At 41.0% G+C, this 18,605-nt stretch overlaps 1 protein-coding gene across 2 annotated transcripts in view; it reads right to left on the bottom strand.

The window, feature by feature from the left end:
* Positions 1-3,215: 3,215 nt before the first annotated feature.
* The window catches only part of DISC1 (DISC1 scaffold protein), a 406,697-nt gene continuing 391,307 nt past the window's right edge, over positions 3,216-18,605 (bottom strand). The window contains exons 12-14 of one of the 2 annotated variants that reach the window (XM_081570366.1): positions 14,883-15,000; positions 7,258-7,415; positions 3,216-5,340 (exon numbers count right to left, since the gene is read on the bottom strand). In XM_081570366.1, the coding sequence (XP_081426492.1) occupies positions 7,276-7,415; positions 14,883-15,000 (258 nt within the window). In that variant the 3' untranslated portion in view covers positions 3,216-5,340; positions 7,258-7,275. Of the gene's footprint in view, positions 5,341-7,257; positions 7,416-13,716; positions 15,001-18,605 lie in introns of those variants that run through there. The other variant, XM_081570367.1, reaches the window with a different exon arrangement.

Below are 18,605 nucleotides of genomic sequence, written 5' to 3'. Positions count from 1 at the left end.
CAAGGCTATGGCTTTTCCAGTAGTCATGTATGGATGTGAGAGTTGCATTATAAAGAAATTGATGCTTTTGAACTGTGGTGTTGGAGAAGACTCTTGAGGGTCCCTTGGACTGCAAGGAGATCCAACCAGTCCATCCTAAAGGAAATCAGTCCTGAATATTCATTGGAAGGACTGATGTTGAAGCTGAAGCCCCAATACTTTGGCCACCTGATGCAAAGAACTGACTCATTGGAAAAGACCCTGATGCTGGGAAAGATTGAAGGCGGGAGGAGAATGAGATGACAGAGGATGAGATGGTTGGATGGCATCACCGACTCGATGGACATGAGTTTAAGTAAGCTCCGGGAGTTGCTGATGGACAGAGAAGCCTAGCATGCTGCAGTCCATGGGGTTGCAAAGAGTCGTACATGACTGAGTGACTGAACTGAACTGAACTGAACTGACACAGGAATAGGGACTTCCCGGTTAGTGCTAGTGGTAAAGAACCCACCTGCTGGTGCAGGAGACCTAAGAGACACTGGTTCTATCCCTGGGTCAGGAAGATCCCCTGAAGGAGGGCATGACAACCCATCCCAGTATTTTTGCCTGGAGAATCCCATGGACAGAGGAGCCTGAGAGTCGCAAAGAGTCGGACACAACTAAAGTGACTTAGGACAGATGGATGGACATAGGAATATCTAAGTTACAGCAGATCAACTTGATAGAACATTATACAGCAGCAAAGACAAATATTACAATGATTATGTAGCAAAATGGAAAATATCATCATCTTAAACATAAAAAGCAGAATAAAAAATAAACTAGCTGCTGTTTAATGAAAATATATTTTTGTATAGATGAATAGAAAATGAAGATTAGTGGTTTATACATGAATCTTTTAAAACAATTTTACAGTTGTTTTTATAAATAAAATAATATAGGAAACAAAATAATGAGTGATTGTTGCTTAATATGAACTTAACTGCTATTGGGTGTCTTTCTGTGTGTGCATTGTCTAACAATTTATCATGTAGATTTAAAACCAAGAGTTCTGAGAAACAACACATATTTTCATTACTGGCTGAATGATTTTCACTAAGATTTTAATCTCTATAAATTTATAAATAGTCACAAATTTATCCATCATAGGAAGAACAATTTTTATAATAAGAATTCAATAAATGTTTCTGGAGTGAATATATAGACAATGGGAAGAGATCAAATTCCTGTCATGCCCCTGAGCTTAGTTTCCAATAGATGCTTCAAACTCTTGAAAACAGAAGAGTAAAATCAGTCAGTTCGTATGTGTTATTTTAACAATGAGAGGAGATATTCTCTGGACTGCTCTTCACTCTGGTGTCTGTCAGAACCTCCTTTCTCCAGTGTGAAAGTGTATGTGGTAGGTACCTTTAAAAGCATACGTATTTGAATAAAACACTGATTGCACAAGTAATCCCTAAGAAGCAATGTGGGAGAGAGGTAACTCCATCCCCCAGCCCCACTCTGTCTTCACAGCCAACTACAGCACTCTTAGATCTTGTGTTCCAAGGAAGGAGGCTTTGCCCAGCTCCTTAACTCAGGACCAGAACTGGAATTACAGAAGGGATTGAATTTTTGGTACTTTACAACCAGACATCACTGTTCAAGTGTCAAAACAAAAGTCATCCCTCGTCTTTAAAATGGTAATATTTATAATATTCTATAATTTATAAATATTTGTAATTAGAAATATTATTAGCTACTTCCTTCAGATCATTTGATTGCAATATCTCACAGTTGTCTTTTTATCACCAATATGTGGCACACTCCCTAGTATGGTGCTGGGTACACAGTGGGTGTTTATGAGGGGGTAAATTCTGAGCCTGGGCCCAAGCGCCCTGCCCTACCCAAGGGCCCACTTCCAGTCTCCGTGATCATGGTTTTTTTCTTAAAGAATTTATTTTTTGAATAAATAAGCATAAGCACTTGGTACAAATTTTTAAAAGAACAGGACACAGGAAAAGTAAATCTCCCTCCAGCCCTCTTCCCCAAGTTAAGTGGACCCCTTTGCAGTGATATTTCTGCAGATGCAAGTAGACATGTATAGAAAGACCTTTTTAGCAACTTCAAAGCATTCCATAGCATGGCTGTGCCATAATTTATTTAAAAACAGTTTGCTATGGATGAAAATTTAGCTTGTTTCCAATTTTCTCTCTTACAAACAATAGGGCTGTTAAAAAAATATACTGAGACATTTTAAACTTTTTAAGAGTTTTTTTGAGCAAAAATCAATCTGAATCAGGCGGTGCCAAACCAGAAGTAGTTGGGAGATACCACTGACAGGAGGAAGAAAAAGTTTCACAGAGAAAACATGGAAGCAAGGGAAGTACTGACTGGCTATAGTTCAAAGCTTAATCGGCTGTTTGTGACTGGTCCTCCTCAGGCTTCAATTTCATAACCTTGAAGCATTTACAGGCTTAGATGTGGGTTTGCTGGTGTAGGTGCTAGGGCATCGGAGCTCCCTCAGGCTAATGGATTCCTTGTTTAACTGCTTTAACAGTATAAATGCACATGGCAACTCCGCTCATGTGTGAGTACATTTGCAGTTTAAGCACCTGAATGAAGAATTGCTAGAAAGGATGAAACAGAGAATGGTTGCTGAGAATATCTAGACATTTGTGACTCTGTTGGGATCAGGTAATATTTATGAATTAAGTTACAGAGATCTGACAATTTATGATGGCTTTCTACCCCAAATTTAATGTCATTCTCTGTATTTAATTTCCTCTTATGTTCTTCATCTTAAAATTTCCTTCAGATAAGGCTTATATGTTTCTTATTTAAATTTGTTCCTAGCTGTTTTCTTCTTTGTTGCTACTGAAAGTAGGGTCTTTTCTTATACTTTATGTTCTGATTATTATTTGTATATGTAAAGCATATTGATTTTGGTAAGCTGACTGTGTTGTTATTTGTATAAATAAATTTTGTGTTTGTTAATTCTCCTAGGTTGTCTGGCTTACAATGATATCACCTGTCATTATTAATGTTGTATCTCCTCCTTTCCAGATTGTAACTCTCACTTGTTTTTCTTGCCTAAGCCAGTATCTCCAGTAAAATATTTCAGTGTTGTTAGTGGGCACTCTGTCCTGTTCCCCACTTAATGGTAATGTTATTTTCAATTTCTTCAAAGGGTCTGGAATATAAAATTCCATCATTTTCTGACTGGTTAATATCTGAAAGTAAACACATACACAATATTAAAGCACTGCTTTATTAGAAACATTTTGTGCAATGTAAATGACATGTAAGTAACTACACATGACTCATCCTATAACAGAAAGATGAGACTAGTAAAGCTGATACATTTTTGTATCCTCCACACTCCAGAATATAAAAAAAAAATGTTAAAGGTGCACCAATGACTTGGGTAACATTTTTAGTTTAACACATTAAAAAGTAAATTTCATGAAGTAATAAATTACATGACAAAATTCAAAGATTAGATAAGATGAGGGTATTCAAAATTAGAGCATCAAATTATTTCTTAATGTAAGCCATTAAACAGTGAGTGTAAAGCTGCTTTCTCTAATGTTTTCTGAAAAACACTGATTAGATGGACGTTTTCAATTAAAATCTGCCTGTTGTCGGGGAGTAGGTGGTTGTTCCTGGCATATAGGGGATGGGGAATAAATGGTGAATTAGGACAGTAGTGGGTGGTAGGTCCTCGAAGCCTGTCTGAGCCTAGACTTCATGGTCACAGTGCAGTGAGGCTCACCCTGGGGTGTGAGGAGCCAGGGCTTGAGAATCAGCTCTCTGATTCTCAAGCAGGAGTTCCAAGATGACCATCTGTTCTCAAGGGAACAAATAAGCTCTAGGGCTCACAGCCCCCCCAAAGACATTGAAAGCACTTTAGTAAGAACACAGGTAACAGTGGTCTACCTGTCTTCAGTGGTCTAACTGTTGCTTCTGGTCCCCTATTCACCTGCTCTGTGCTGTGGGTAACGTTCATCAGTCTCCCGAGGTTCAGTTTCATAAACTACAAACACCTGCCCCATAAGGTTGGAATAAGAATTAAGATGATAATTGATTCTAAAGGTGTTGGAACAGTCCCAACACACACATGTGAGTATTTCCATGCTCTTGTGGGGAATCCACCCCTACTACACAGGAAGAATAGTTTCTAGTATTACATGTTCATCTGGTTTCAGGAAGATCATTTTGATGTTGACATTTCAAGAAGTTAGAAGGAACTGGGAGTGTCGCTGACTGAGAACATGCCACAGCTCAGGCTGGTGGAAGACAAATGGCTGGTGTTCAGATGCCAGCAGCTCAGGGCAGACCACCATGTAATCCAGCACTGATTCTCCCGCATGGTGCCACGGAATCAGACCCAAAGTCATCATTTTCCACCTGCACTTGTGCTTGTGGTCCTGTCTCCATAAAAGCTTAGATTTTTTTTTATTGTTATTGCTTTGTGGCTTTTAAATTCAAGCTCTAATCTCCTCTTATGTTGCTCTGACAGAAACTGCCCTATATTATGGTTTCAGATACACAGCCCTGGGTTTTTTGGGGTCACGGTGGCTGAAGAGGGGCTTGTCCTGAGAAGGCCGTGTGGGCCTGAGAAACACCCCGGCTTTGTGCAGGCTTCCTGGCTGCCTCTGACACCAGCACAGACTAGAGATGAGCTGCAGCAGGTGGCTAAAGCACCATGCACCCACCTTGATCTGGCATCTCAACAAGGAGATGGATATGCTGCCCACTGGGGCACTGGAGAACACTTATTTGGGGCACACTCAGTCATTAGCTTCCAGAATTTTCAGATACATCATAACCTTACGGAATTATTCATGATGGTACCTGAGTAACACAAAACGCATGCATTAGTGACTGCTAAAATGTCTCGTGGGGTTTTTTAAGATGACACTTCTCAAAGGAGAGATTCGTTAGAGACAATTCTGACTCGACAAGTTTTGCTTCACTGGCATTAATTCAAGGATTCAGGAATTCCATGTGCCATGTGACTAGTATTGCTTAGACATGATAAATAATTCAGGAAATTTGCTTCATCATTGAAAAACACTGAAAAGCATTCCTCGAACAAACTAATTATATTACTAAAATATGCATAGTATATATTTTTAAGTGCTCACCAGAAAATTGTAGAAAATACAATCAGAAAATTCATATGCTGTGCTTTTGTTTGTTCCCTGGACCGTGGCCACCTGCTGGCTTATGCAGGGCCATCTCCTGATGGAAGCACTGCACAGCATGGAAGGCTGAGCAAAGCACCAGCTGCCTTCGGAAATGGCAGTGTGACTTCAGGAAATGACAAAGATTGTCTACTGTCCAAGGATCCGAATGAAGACAGGTGTGTCACTACTTCTGTGAGTATCAAGAGACAGAAATACAAAGACACCAGTTAGTCAATTACACTTACAAACTGTGGCCAGTCCTTACTAACTCAACACTGCAAAAATTTGAGGCTTCCCTGGTAGCTCAGTCAGTAAAGAATCCGCCTGCAATGTGGGAGACCTGGATTCGATCCCTGGGTTGGGAAGATCCCCTGGAGGAGGGCATGGCAACCCACTCCAGTAGGCTTGCCTGGAGAATCCCCATGGACAGAGGAGCCTGGTGGGCTGCAGTCCATGGGGTTGCAGAGTCAGACACGACTGAGTGACTATGCACAGCACCCCACAGCAAAGGTTTTGAGTTTCATCTCTAACGCATACATAAGTGATACAAACCAGTGTTTGGATCACGACACCCCTAGAAGATGCAGTGCTGAGACTGATGGAATATTAATAGAATTTAAATTTGAGAACTATGATCCATTAAACTTGGGGAGTTTAGGGTGAGACAGAATCAAGAGGGTTTCCTTACTTGAAGCACTCTCAAAGGCTAATATGCTGATTGCACCATTGCACTCCAGCAGAAATGATGGCATAGGACACTTCCCAAACATGCCAAAGGACAGCCGTGTGTCTATAGAGCATCTCTCAAGGCTGCCTTCCTCAGTGCACCTTGGGAAGTGCTGTTGGGTGAGCTCAGCCTGTTCTAGAGCTGCCTCAGCAGGGAGGGGCCTTCAGTGCCCCATATTACTATTACTGACTACAGCACTGCCTCACTGAGTACAGCACTGGTTAACTGAGTTCAGCACTGCCTCACTGAATACAACACTGCCTAACTGAGTGCAGCACTGATTAACCAAGCACAGCAGTGATTAACTGAGTATAGCACTGATTATCTGAGGACAGCCTTGCCTCACTGAGTGCTATACTGCTCCGAAGCTTTCCACTTCCATATCCTGCCTGACCCTGGGTGAGACTGGTTCAGGGGAATATAGGAGAGGCGTAAACATTTAAACATGTTCCCCACCCACTTATGGCCCCTACTCCCTTCTTGCTCTAATTGTCAGTGAATTTCAGCAAGTCCTGATGAAACATCAGGGACCATCCTATAAAGACAGGCATTGCCACAATAGGAAAACCAGAGGGCTGCTGCTCATGATAGGCTGTCTCTTTAAAAGTACCTTCTGGAAATTTTGATCTTAATTCTCCTGAGATGATAGAGAATCACAGAAGTTAAGATGAAAAGCTGTTATTTCCAGATTCTAGGGTTAATTAGCTCCCTTATACCATGCACCTGTAGGAAAGTGTAGCAGGTATGATGTGAGAGACATGTATGCTTTCCTTTTTTATAAGTTCTTAAATCAGGAGCTATTTTAATTGCAGCAGAAAGCAAGATGGTGCAGGAAAAGAGACATCTTTCTAGCCAAATTCACCCCAACTTCTGTCTAATGAGGCTTCCTTGGTGGCTCAGATGGTAAAGAATCTACCTGCAATGCAGGAGACCCAGGTTTGACCCCTAGGTTGGGAAGATTCCCTAGAGAAGGGAATGGCAACCCACCCCAGTATTCTTGCCTGGAAAATTCCATGGACAGAGGAGCCTGGGGGGCTACAGTTTATGGGGTAGCAAAGAGTTGGACACAACTGAGCGACTAACACTTTCACTATCTGTCTAACGGGGTCTGTAATGGAGAGATTTTTTTCAAGTCCTCTGCAGGATGCTCTTGTTAATGCCACAGTAAAAGTGTCTCAGTCTGACAGAAGGAAATCAGCAGATCACCCCCCGCCCTGAATATTCCTATCTGCAGACTCCCCTGAACTCAGCCCCAGGAGAAAGGACCACCCTTCAGCTGGGCATCCAGGCTGTGCATCTCAGTAAGGGTTTCAGGCACACTGGTTATGCAGAAGGGGTGGGAGAGGCCCCTTCACTCATGCTGATGACACGGTCACTCACCCTCCTTCCTGTCAGGCCTCAGGCCTGTGCTTCCTGGACGCCAGCTGTCACACAAGAAGCTGCAGCTTCCCTCTCCCCCGCCTCCTTTGCTGGCTGGAGCTGCAGGGCCATGGCCTGGAGAGTTTCCTTCACCATCTGGAGCTCCCCCTTGAGAGACTGTGCGCACGTTGTTAAGGAACACACATGAAGGTGACGGGCGGCCCCTGCAGCCTCCTAGGGATCTGGTATGAGCCACGTGCCTGCTGGAAGCAGATGGGCACTGCCCTCTAATTGCAGTTTCAAGTTCCTCCAAATTGCGCCAATTAAATATTAATACAAATGTTACACTTCTTTTAAGAGCGATTGCAGCTTCTATGAGGCCCGAGGTCATTGATGGTCTCAAGGAAGTTTCCAACAGGAAAAGGAAGCGTCAGCTTTTAGACTGAGACAGATGGCAAGCTAGGATGCTCCATGGAATATGGTCAGCGTGACTGTTCTCCTGCTAAGCCTCCTGCTGGGGTGGGGGCCATTGGCACATCCAAATGCTCTGACAGTGGAAAGAAAGGAAGGCTGGAAACCAGAGTCTCCTGGAGAAAGCCAGGACTGCCACCACGGGTCCACGCTCAAGAGTCATGAGTTACAGTGCCTGTTGGCCACTGGCCAGCCTTGTCACCTTGTGTAAATCATTTTTCTCAGTTTTCTCCTGAAACAATGACTTCAAGACCCCTTTGGTTCTAATCTGCTCTCATGTGTTATTATGCTTTACGGTACTTGTAAAACAGCCATTCAGGGCACTAGAGATTTGACAGAAGGCAGGGAGCTTGCATTCTCTGGGTTGGCTAGTTGGTTGATACACTTTTCTTTAAACTGTTGGCCTCTTAGTTTCCTAACCTATAAAGTTGTTTCTCCTGTAGATAAAGCAATCACAGAGAACTTAGCAAATAATTCTATGGAATAAATAATATGACTGCCATTCTTTTAAGAGATGAGCTATCTTCTAGGTGTTTAAGCTCGGGAACATTTAACCAACAGTTGTCTTCCTGTCTATCCACAGCTAACTCTGCTTTTCCTGGTGTGCCTGCAGTCAGAACAATTCTAAGACAAATACTGAATGAGTGGTGGATTAGATTCTCTTAATTTAATAAGCAAACTAATTTAACTTCATCCAACACAAACTTAAGAAGAAATACAGAAACATGTTGACACCACTTAAATGCTGTTAAGTCATCACATGATGTCAGACCACTTAAATATTACTAGATCAGATATGGAGAAAACAGAAATCTTCCCACTCACAGACTGCCTACCTCTACTACAATGTTGTTTTATCCAAATGCGATGTTGATGCAGTGTCAAAAGATAGAGATACCTTTAGGTTATGACTATAGGAAGCTTTCTTTTTTCTTTTTTAAATAAGGAACTCCAAAGGATCCTGGGAATTATGCAAATGAACAAAAAACGCTAAGCCACCTAAACAAAAAACGCTGAGCCACCCTGACAAGCCTTTGGCAGTTATTCATGCTCTTGAAGCCTCACCAGACTTCATCATTTACATAATTTACACACATCTACTATGATGATTCACTCCTTGCACTTGAACTTGAGGGGGGGGCCACGAGGGTGGAGTTGAGGAGATCCAAGAGAAGAAAGTATCCAATACTTGTCTTTTTTCTTTTTTAAAAGTCTTCATTTTCTTCTATTTCTCTGAACAGCTCTGCTAATCTTTAGTGAAAACACATATGACTTTACACAAGCAAGAACATAAGTGGTCCCAGACCAAATACCAAGCTGCCAATTAATCACAAAGTTAAGCTACATTTATAAAGAGTAAGCGTAGAGCTTAAGCAGTTTATGAATCTTGACAAACTCTTGAGACTACATTACCTCTGATAGGCAGTCTGGGACTACAGGCCCCACTCTTGTGATATGCTGAATGACAACCAAGGTTTTTAGCAAGAGAAACTGAACCATACTCAACTGCCTCTTACAGAACTCATAAAATTTCTAGCACTGGGAGAACACCCTGAAAAAGTTTTTTGAAAAGAAAGTGAGAGAGAAGCCACAAAAGAAAAAGACTATGTTATACAACTAAAATAACACTCAGACAATAATCTCAGACAATCTCGGACCCTCAGACATAATCTCCAGGGACACAGGAAGGAATGAGAAGATGGAAATTTGAGGATGTGCCCATCAGCTCTGGGAAGCTGGCAAACCATCCACTGTTTTCATTATCTTACTTATAAAATGCAGATTTTCTTGTTGCTCCTCCAATAAGTTCATAGTTAAAGCCGATTGATATTTGACCGTGTGTTTTGTGAAAGTTCTGAGGAAAGAGTAAAACTTAGGTGTTGGAATTTATGTATAAGTGACAGAGGTGCTCATTACATCTAAGTCCAAGAAGACGTCTAAAAGGAGTTAAATGATTCTTAGTATGCCTGTGCCCTAGCAGCCTCTCAGCCAAGTAGGTATTTCATTCTCTGAAACAGATATGCCACCAAACATCTGTGGCAGCTAAGAAAATAAGCACATTAATTACAACAATGGCACGAGAATTGGCATGCCAGTATCTTTAAAAACCCCTTTGAACCCGAGACCACCTTGCTAGAGACTACAGGTGTATTAGGCAAGAGTATTACTTCTTTAAAAAATTCTTTTACAATTAAAAAAGGTTTTTAAAAATTTTGGCTGTGCTGGATGTTCACTGTAGCACATGAGCTTGAGAGTTTCGGCACGTGGGCTTGGCTACCTGGAAGCAAGTGAGATCTTTGCTCCTTGACTAGGGATTGAATCCACTTCCCCTGCATTGAAAGGCGGATTCTTAACTAGTGGACCAGCAGGGAAGTCCCAAGAACATTACTTCTTGATAGTAAAATTGTGCAGAGTGTGTTTGCAATGAATAAAAGCACGTTTCACATGTGTCTTCCAGTGCTAAGACAACACTGTCCTTTAGGGCAGCCATATCCAAAGATCCTCAGATTTTTTTCAAAGAGGTCTTTTGTTTATATATCAAAAACAATTGAGTGTTTTACTGCCATTTGTGATTCCAAGCGATCATTTTATTAGCTGGGTCAAACAGCAGTCTTCAGTTCATCTGATCCCCTTTGCTTCCAAAAGAAGTAACAGTATGTCCTTTGAAATAGTTACTCATTTGCTAATTTACTTTTTCATTATCAACAGTGATTCCTCTGCAGGCCCTGTGGCCACAGTCCTGGGAACTTTCCCTCATTCCCAAAGCCAAAAGTGAGGGGCACAGTTGTTGACGAGCAAAGAGGAAAGCCCCACCCACATGCAACAGCCTCAAAGGGTGTGAAGCTTGCACAGGCGCACTTCCTATGGTGCCGCCCAGGGTCAAGTTCACCTGTGCTAAGCCTGCAGTAGGAGCCAGCTATCCACATCTCTCCTGAGCTCCCTCTTCTCTCCTATCCTGGGGCTCCCACTCCTCCTCTTCTCATTCCACTCCTTTTCGTGGGGGCCAGCGGGAAGAACCCCAGCCCCATATTCGCATCAGACCAGTGCACACAGTGGTCAAACTGCAGCGTCTTAGGGTCTCAGTTCTTTCACCTGTGACACCTTGATGGTCACAACCCCTCTTCCAGCTCTTCAGTTCTAGAGGATGAAAGCATTTCCAAGGAGGCAAGAGCAAGTCCCCCAAACTCCCATTTCCTTTGTCAGTTACAGCTGCATGTTTTAAAGCTGAACCAAACAAGGGATCTTAAGCGCATGTGGCATTTGTGCATATGTCTGGATGTATTTAGAGTGTTTGCATGCCATCAAGCACCACCAAAACTAATGGATTGAGCACCACGCATTCCAAGTAAAGAGAAAGAACAGAAATCCAGGAGGGTTTCCTGGACATGAATGCAAATAGAACCACAGATAGAATCAGTCTGTCCTGCCTCATCTAGGATTCAGAAGCGGGCAGAACTACCCTAGGGGCTCTGAAATATGCTCAGTGTCCCACTCCTAGGTGTCCTTCTTTCCTTCTGAAAGAGTGTTATAGAAGTTTGAAGGAGAAAGAGAAAAATCACTGCTAAAACATCCACCTAACCTAGATGGTTTTCAGTTAAAGCGCTATGTATGTGGAGGAATGATTCCATCCTCTCAACATTTTTTTTCAAAACACAACTGCTAATTAGGATCCAAAGTGACTGTGAAATTATACTGCAGATTCAGACAAACACTCCTGGAAATCCCGGCTTGAGTGGCAGTGAAGTCGCACCTTCCATCCTCGCCTTAGATGCCAGGCGTGAGTCACCTCTGTGACGCCGGCTCTTCCAATTAACGCTGCAGACTCTTCTCAGATGCTTGCTGTGTGCTGCCTGATGGGTTGGTGCTGTTACTTGGTGTGATTTAGTGAGCCTGTCAGGAGGATGAAGAGACACGACCTGTCTTCTCCCCTTCCTCCGCTCTGTCAATCCAGTGTCTTCTTCATAAAAACAAGAGACTACAAGTCAGCTGTTCATGGCCTTGATGTTAAATCAGGATGCCCAGAGGATCTGCTGGGAAGGTCAGCCCCACTGCTTGTGATTGGCCCACTCTCTCCGGATACTACAGCCCCAGGGTTTTCTCACACTCATGGCTTATGCAAAGTTCCATGCCTCCCACATCTGGAGTGCCCAAGGCTTGAATCTTCTGGACATGGACATCGATGTGGGCTCGAATTAATCATGTTCACTCTGCAGCCTATGCACAGGAGGCTCTGGCAGAGTCCTTAATGGAATCAAACAAAAACACTACACTCGCTGGGAAATTCTTTCTTGTTGTTGACAGCAAGCTGTTTCTTTCAACTGCACTCAGTTTTGTCTCTTTGATCAAGAACGGAAACACAAACCAGTCGGAGTTTGGCTGGAGGATTTCAGCAGCCTCTTTGAATCTAGATAAGTTCTCATTTGAAATAAGGGCTTCGGTTTGTGTAAGAAGCCTCAGCAGTGCCCTGTAAATGTGTCTTTCTATCTCAGGGCACCGAGATCCTCTAAGCACCACTCTGTTTGAATTCAAAGATACCTTCTGTGTATTTACTCTCAATCAGTGACACAGAACAAAGCCAGAGTTTCAGAGGAAAGTCTGCATTGAAATCCATATTGTGGTGTAAATTTTATTGGTGGAGGGTGACTTCAGTACCTAAACGAGTGCCTCCCAATCCTGGCTTGACATGTTCCCTCTACGTTTCCACTTATTTCAGCAAGGACCTGCAAAATTCTCAATAAACATATCTTCACTAAACACCTCTTATTAAAGCTTAACATTTGTATAGCAAGTGTGTGTTCCACAGAATAAGCCTGTCCAGCTACTTACAGGCATGGCTGCCTCCTGATTGGCCATGAAGGACCATGGGCTGGTGGCTAGATGCTTTGCCCTTCGTCAGAAATGGCCTTGGACAGTCATGCAATTTCTAAGCCTCAGCCTTCTCAACTATCAAGTAGAAAAAATAATCCCTATGTGTCTACAGAAATTTTATCAGAATGAAATGACTTTTCATATAAGTCATCGTAGGGTTACCAATCAGTTCTTCAAGGATTTATTACAAAATGATTGAATCAGTCTATCTTGAAACCTCATATAAAAATGGGATGTGGTTTGATCTTGTGACACTGACACTGAAAATTGTTTTCTACTAAAACCAAGCACTTAACCATTTATAAGAACTATGTTCAACACATTTCCTGAATATAACCCATTTAACTCAAATAAAAACCTTAGTGAGTGCATGCTCAGTCACTTCAGTTGTGTCCAACTCTTTGTGACCCTATGGACTGAAGCTTGCCAGGCTCCTCTGTCATGGGATTCTCCAGGGAAAGAATACTGGAGTGGGTTATCATGCCCTCCTCTCCAGAGGATCTTCCTGACTCACGGATCAAATCCACATCCCTTACATCTCCTGCATTGGCAGCCAGGTTCTTTACCACTAGTGGCACCTGGGAACCTTACAGGTACATGTTGTTATCTGATTTTAGAGATGCTTATAGAGGCATTATCCACTGTCCATGATCCCATTGCTCCTGAATCTGGCTTGCTGCTGCTGCTCCTAAGTCGCTTCAGTTGTGTCCAACTCTGTGCGACCCCATAGACAGAATCTGGCTTGGGAACACTAAAAGCATCCTATTTACACACAGCTCTGTCCCCTCTCAGCCTCCTTCCCACTATCCAAATCTACTAAGGAGAAAACCCAATTCCCTAGAATCAAACAAACCTTTTGGAAAATTTCTAAACGAGAGGCTAACACAGACCTCAAATGCAGCTGTCAGAACTGCTCCCTGAGCCCACCAGAAGCTGGGGGTTTTCCCACCGAGGAACAAGCCCACCTACTGGCCAGGAACCACTCGGTGTGCACTGGCCCTCGGCAGGACCTTGCTCCCAGATGCCCAGCCACAGACTGTCACTTGTCCATCTGCTGGAGGGCACATTCCCTTAACAACTGCTCAAATCTGCGGGATCCACGAACATGAAATAAACACAAATGAAAGACAAAAATACTGCTACTGTTTCTCTGGCCAGCTTTTTAATGAGAGCTTAAATAACCGTTTATTAGGGGCAGGGAGTTACGAAAAACAGAATGTCTGCTTTTAAAAATGTACCTTAAGCAACTGGAAATAATCACTGATTAAGTTGAAAATTTTTCTCCTGCTAAATTTAATAAGCAAGGTGAAAGATTTCAGGTTATAAGGAGAAAGGAAACACAACACTGAATCTATCATAGACTGTGGATCTGAATACTTGTGATTATGATTAATGCTTGACCATTCAAATCTCTTTAAACACACACACACAGATTCCAGATAAAGTCTGGTAAGAACTAGAATTCTGAAAAGATAGCAATGAGAAACAAAGTTCAAAATAGCTACATTTCTCCCAAATACATCTAATAAAAGTCATACTACTGAACAGAAAGGATAAATGAACAAAGAGGTACTTTCATCTAGAGAAGTTTCAACTTGATTAAATACCCTCAAAAAATATGGGACAGAGCTGTATATGCCTTCATCCATCTTGCACTCACTCATCTGCCATCAGAAGAGCTAACCAGGGATAAACCATACACTGATTAATATGAGATTCAGTGCTTCACATGGACAAACACCTAAGCCAGTAGTTTCTTGTGCCATCTTGTTCACTGGCAACTAGTTTTGATAAAGGAATTTGCAGATGTGACGGGAAATGCACTGAATCTTGTATGAGAAAAAAATTGGAAGGGAGTGATATGAAGTCCCACTGGTGTGATACTCTCCTGCTCATTATATGGCAGAATTGCATGGAAGAGGAAACTGAAGATGGATTTGGGTTTCTTGGTATTCAGAAAGCCCCTAGAAAACTGAGGCAGTCAGACTCAAAACCATCTGAGCCCCACAAACCCAGCTGCACAGCCCCAAAACTACATTTTTCTTTGGCCTTATTTTGTGCATGTCTGAATTTCTTTGGTAATTTTTAGCAGTAAGGTTTAGTAATCAAAAATGCCAACTTACCAAAAGCTAGAGAGAAAACATAGCATATCGAATAATCTCAGAGATCAGAGGTGTGCTGAACTCTAAATACCAGAAGTATCTATTTGTTTCCATCTGCTGAAGCATAGGAAAACTGCAATTTTTTAAGACTTTCTTTTACAAAGTAACCTAACAGGTGCTTCATCTGCAGGATTAAAAGGATATGAATGAGATCTTCATCATGACTGTGGATTGCCATATGCAGTTGATCTTCTAAGTACAATAGCTTCTTGCCTATGGTTTCACATTTTTCTCCAAGCTCTGCTGAAAAGATGTATGATTCCTGGCCAGGGAAAAAGAAAAAAATATCATTAGTAAACTACAGATATTTTCAGGGCTATGAACACATCTCTGATTTATCCAATGGTCCACAAAGGGAAGACTCCCCAACAGAGCTTGCTACTCTCTGCATGCCATTGGAATCATGCCAGAAACTTTGTCTTCCCTGGAGGTCATTCTTGAGAATGGCAATTTCAGGTTATTACTGAAGGATAAGCTGTATCTACATAACTCCACAGTTTATCTCCTGCATCCAGTCATTTCTAAGACTTATATCCAGTATATCAACTCCTAAAGTGGATTTATCAAAGGGGAAGCCTGGGTCTTTGAACTGCACTCATGGGCAAACTCACACTGGAATAGGAATGCTAACCAAAGAGAAGCTGACCTGTGAGAACAGAGAGATGTTCCTTTAGGGGCATAGGACTCTAATAGGGCACTGAACATGTGTTTGTACACTGGTCATAGTCCCTGAAAGCTAGAATATTAAGGAGACTTTTTTATGATTTTTTAAAAGTTTTTAATTTATTTTTTAATTGAAGGATAATTGTTTTACAGAATTTTGTTTTTTTCTGTCAAACCTCAACATGAATCAGCCGTAGGTACACCCATGTCCCCTCCCTCCTGAACCTCCTTCCCATCTCCCTCCCCATCCCACCCCAGCCTCTGTTTGGGTTTCCTGAGCCACAGAGCAAATTCCCATTGGCTATCTATTTTACATATGGTAATGTAAGTTTCCATGTTACTCTCTCCATACATCTCACCCTCTTCTCCCCTCTCCCCATGTCCATAAGTCTGTTCTCTATGTCTGTTTCTCCATTGCTGCCCTGCAAATAAGTTCTTCAGTACCATTTTTCTAGATTCTGTATATATGCATGAGTATACAATATTTATCTTTCTCTCTCTGACTTACTTCAATCTGTATAATAGGTTCTAGGTTCACCCACCTCATTAGAACTGATTCATATGTGTTCCTTGTTATGGCTGAGTAATATTCCATTGTGTATATGTACCACAACTTTTATATCCATTCATCTGTTGATGGACCTCTAGGCTGCTTCCATGTTCTAGCTATTGTAAACAGTGCTGCAATGAACAATGGGATACATGTGTCTTTTTCAATTTTGGTTTCCTCAGGGTATATGCCTAGGAGTGGGATTGCTGGGTCATATGGTGGTTTTATTCCTAGTTTTTTAACAAATCTCCATACCTTCTTCCATAGTGGCTGTATCAATTTACATTCCCACCAACAGTGCAAGAGCATTCCCAAGACTTTAAATGCGAGGAGACCTGTATTATATGTACGGCTGCTATCATCACCAGTGTAAGTACTCATTTTCCCTCTCTCACACCAGGGCATAAGTCCCATAAAAGAAGGGACAATGAATGTCAAGCCCCATAACAGCTCGGACAATGATGGCTTGCTCGCTACTAGGTTCAGAGCTCCCGGCACAATGTCAGACACATGGTAGGCAAATGGCATTCACTGTTTCCATGAATGAATAGCCAAGTATGGGAGCTCCTGCCTTCTGAAATGTTTCCCCTTCATACTTGTATCCAACACATGAACCAGAAAAGAGCCCTCTTTATGTCACTTTTCTGTATAAAACCACCATGTGGAGAATAATATGAAGGTTACTTAAAAAATGAAAAACAGAGCTACTGTATGAACCAGCAATCATACTCCTGGATGTATATCCAGAGAAAACTATAATTCAAAAAGATACATGCACCCCAGTGTTCAGAGCAGCACTATTAACAATATCCAAGACATGGAAGCAACCTAAATGTCCATCCACAGATGAAAGGATAAAGAAGATGTGGTACATATATACACAATGGAATATTACTCAGCCATAAAAAGAACAAAATAATGCCATTTGCAGTATGAATGGACCTAGAATCTCTACTATACTAAGGAAGTCAGACAGAGAAAGACAAATGTCATATGATATTGTTTATATTTGGAAGCTAATAAAATGATATAAATGAACTTATCATAAAACACAATCAGACTCACAGACATAGAAAACAGACTTATGGTTACCAAAGGGAAAAGGGGGAGGAGGGATAAATTAGGAGGTTGAGATTAACGTATATACACTACTATATATAAAATGGATAAATAAGGACCTACTGTGTAGCACTGGGAACTATATTCAATATCTTGTAATAACCTGCATCATATAAAAACAATGTACATCTCAACTCACACAGTGTTATATGTCAACTATATCTCAATAAAAATATAATAAATAAATAAATAAGCAGCAAAAAGTGAACTCAGAATTTAAAAGTAACCAAAAGTAAAACTAATATTTTTCCAACTAATGGTGAAAGTCTTAGAAGGTATATAAAAATAATTTGCATAGGGAAAGAACTGAGATATATATATTCAGATTAAATTGCAGAGTTACTAAAGAAGCTATAATTAATGCCTAGAAAAAAACAACAAAATGCCCAGGTGTGGCAATATTTAAAAAGTAAGTCCTTAGAGTTCACGAGTTGTATAATACTATAACTGGAGTCCAAGAATAACCATTTAATCAAAATATGTAATTTAACATTCACTATATCAACTCCAGAATTCCTTAAAGTTTATATCCCAAATGGTCAACTACATTAGAAGAAAACAGTGCAGATGAAGTACCCATAACTACCATGAATACTGAAGACATCTAATATATTATAAATTAATATATGTACAAAATATTTAGTGACAACATACAATTTTATAGACAAATGGACACAATTATACAAGAAAGCATGTGAAGCATGTGTGAAGGTTTGTTCATAACTGACCATGGTAGTGATGAAGAGAAAACAGTAAATATGCAAAAATCACATATACATGTATATTTTACTGCTCTAAAAGTAGTAACATTATCATTCAAAGATGTAGAATTACAGAGTAGACAAATTACATGGAAGTTAAGACAATGGGCAATGAGTAATGGCATAGTCATGCATGAACTAAACGAGACACCAAGAAAAAGAACATCTGGAGAAAAATGATTGACGGCAGTGAAACCACAAGCCATACACGAAGGAGAAAAATACAGTGTTAGTGGGAAAATATATACGACAGAGATTACACTTTAAAGAGACACAAAAGCATAGAATCAGAACATGAAGCTAAGGAATTTAAAACACTCTTTGATGGAATCAAATGATTCAATTTTCATCTTAGGGCTAAAACAAATAGAAATCAAAGCTGAATTAAGTCCATTTAAAATATGGCTTTACATATTCCCCCAAATACATAATTCCTGCCTGTTTTTATTTTAAAATTACGCACAGATTGATAGTGATTGTGTGAATTTGGAAAAGTAATTTAAGACCATATAGAAAAACTTCGGGCTTTCCTGATAATGCTAGTGGTAAAGAACCTGCAGGAGATGCAGCTTTGATCTCCAAGTCAGGAAGATCCCCTGGAGAAGAAAATGACAACCCACTCCAGTATTCTTGTCTAGAAAATTCCATGGACAGAGGAGGCTGGCAGGCTACAGTCAGACACAACTTAGTGACTAAACAACAACAGCAAAACATTAAATCACTTGTAGTCTATGACCCAATATTCCCTTTATTGGCATTTATCAAAAAGAAAAT

The sequence above is a fragment of the Giraffa tippelskirchi genome, chromosome 2, assembly GCF_054371585.1.
Source record: "Giraffa tippelskirchi isolate mGirTip1 chromosome 2, T2T-mGirTip1v1.2.pri, whole genome shotgun sequence".
NCBI classification, from domain to species: Eukaryota; Metazoa; Chordata; class Mammalia; order Artiodactyla; family Giraffidae; genus Giraffa; species Giraffa tippelskirchi.
Note: the sequence above shows the minus strand (reverse complement) of the source record. Positions and strands in the feature narration are given on the sequence as shown.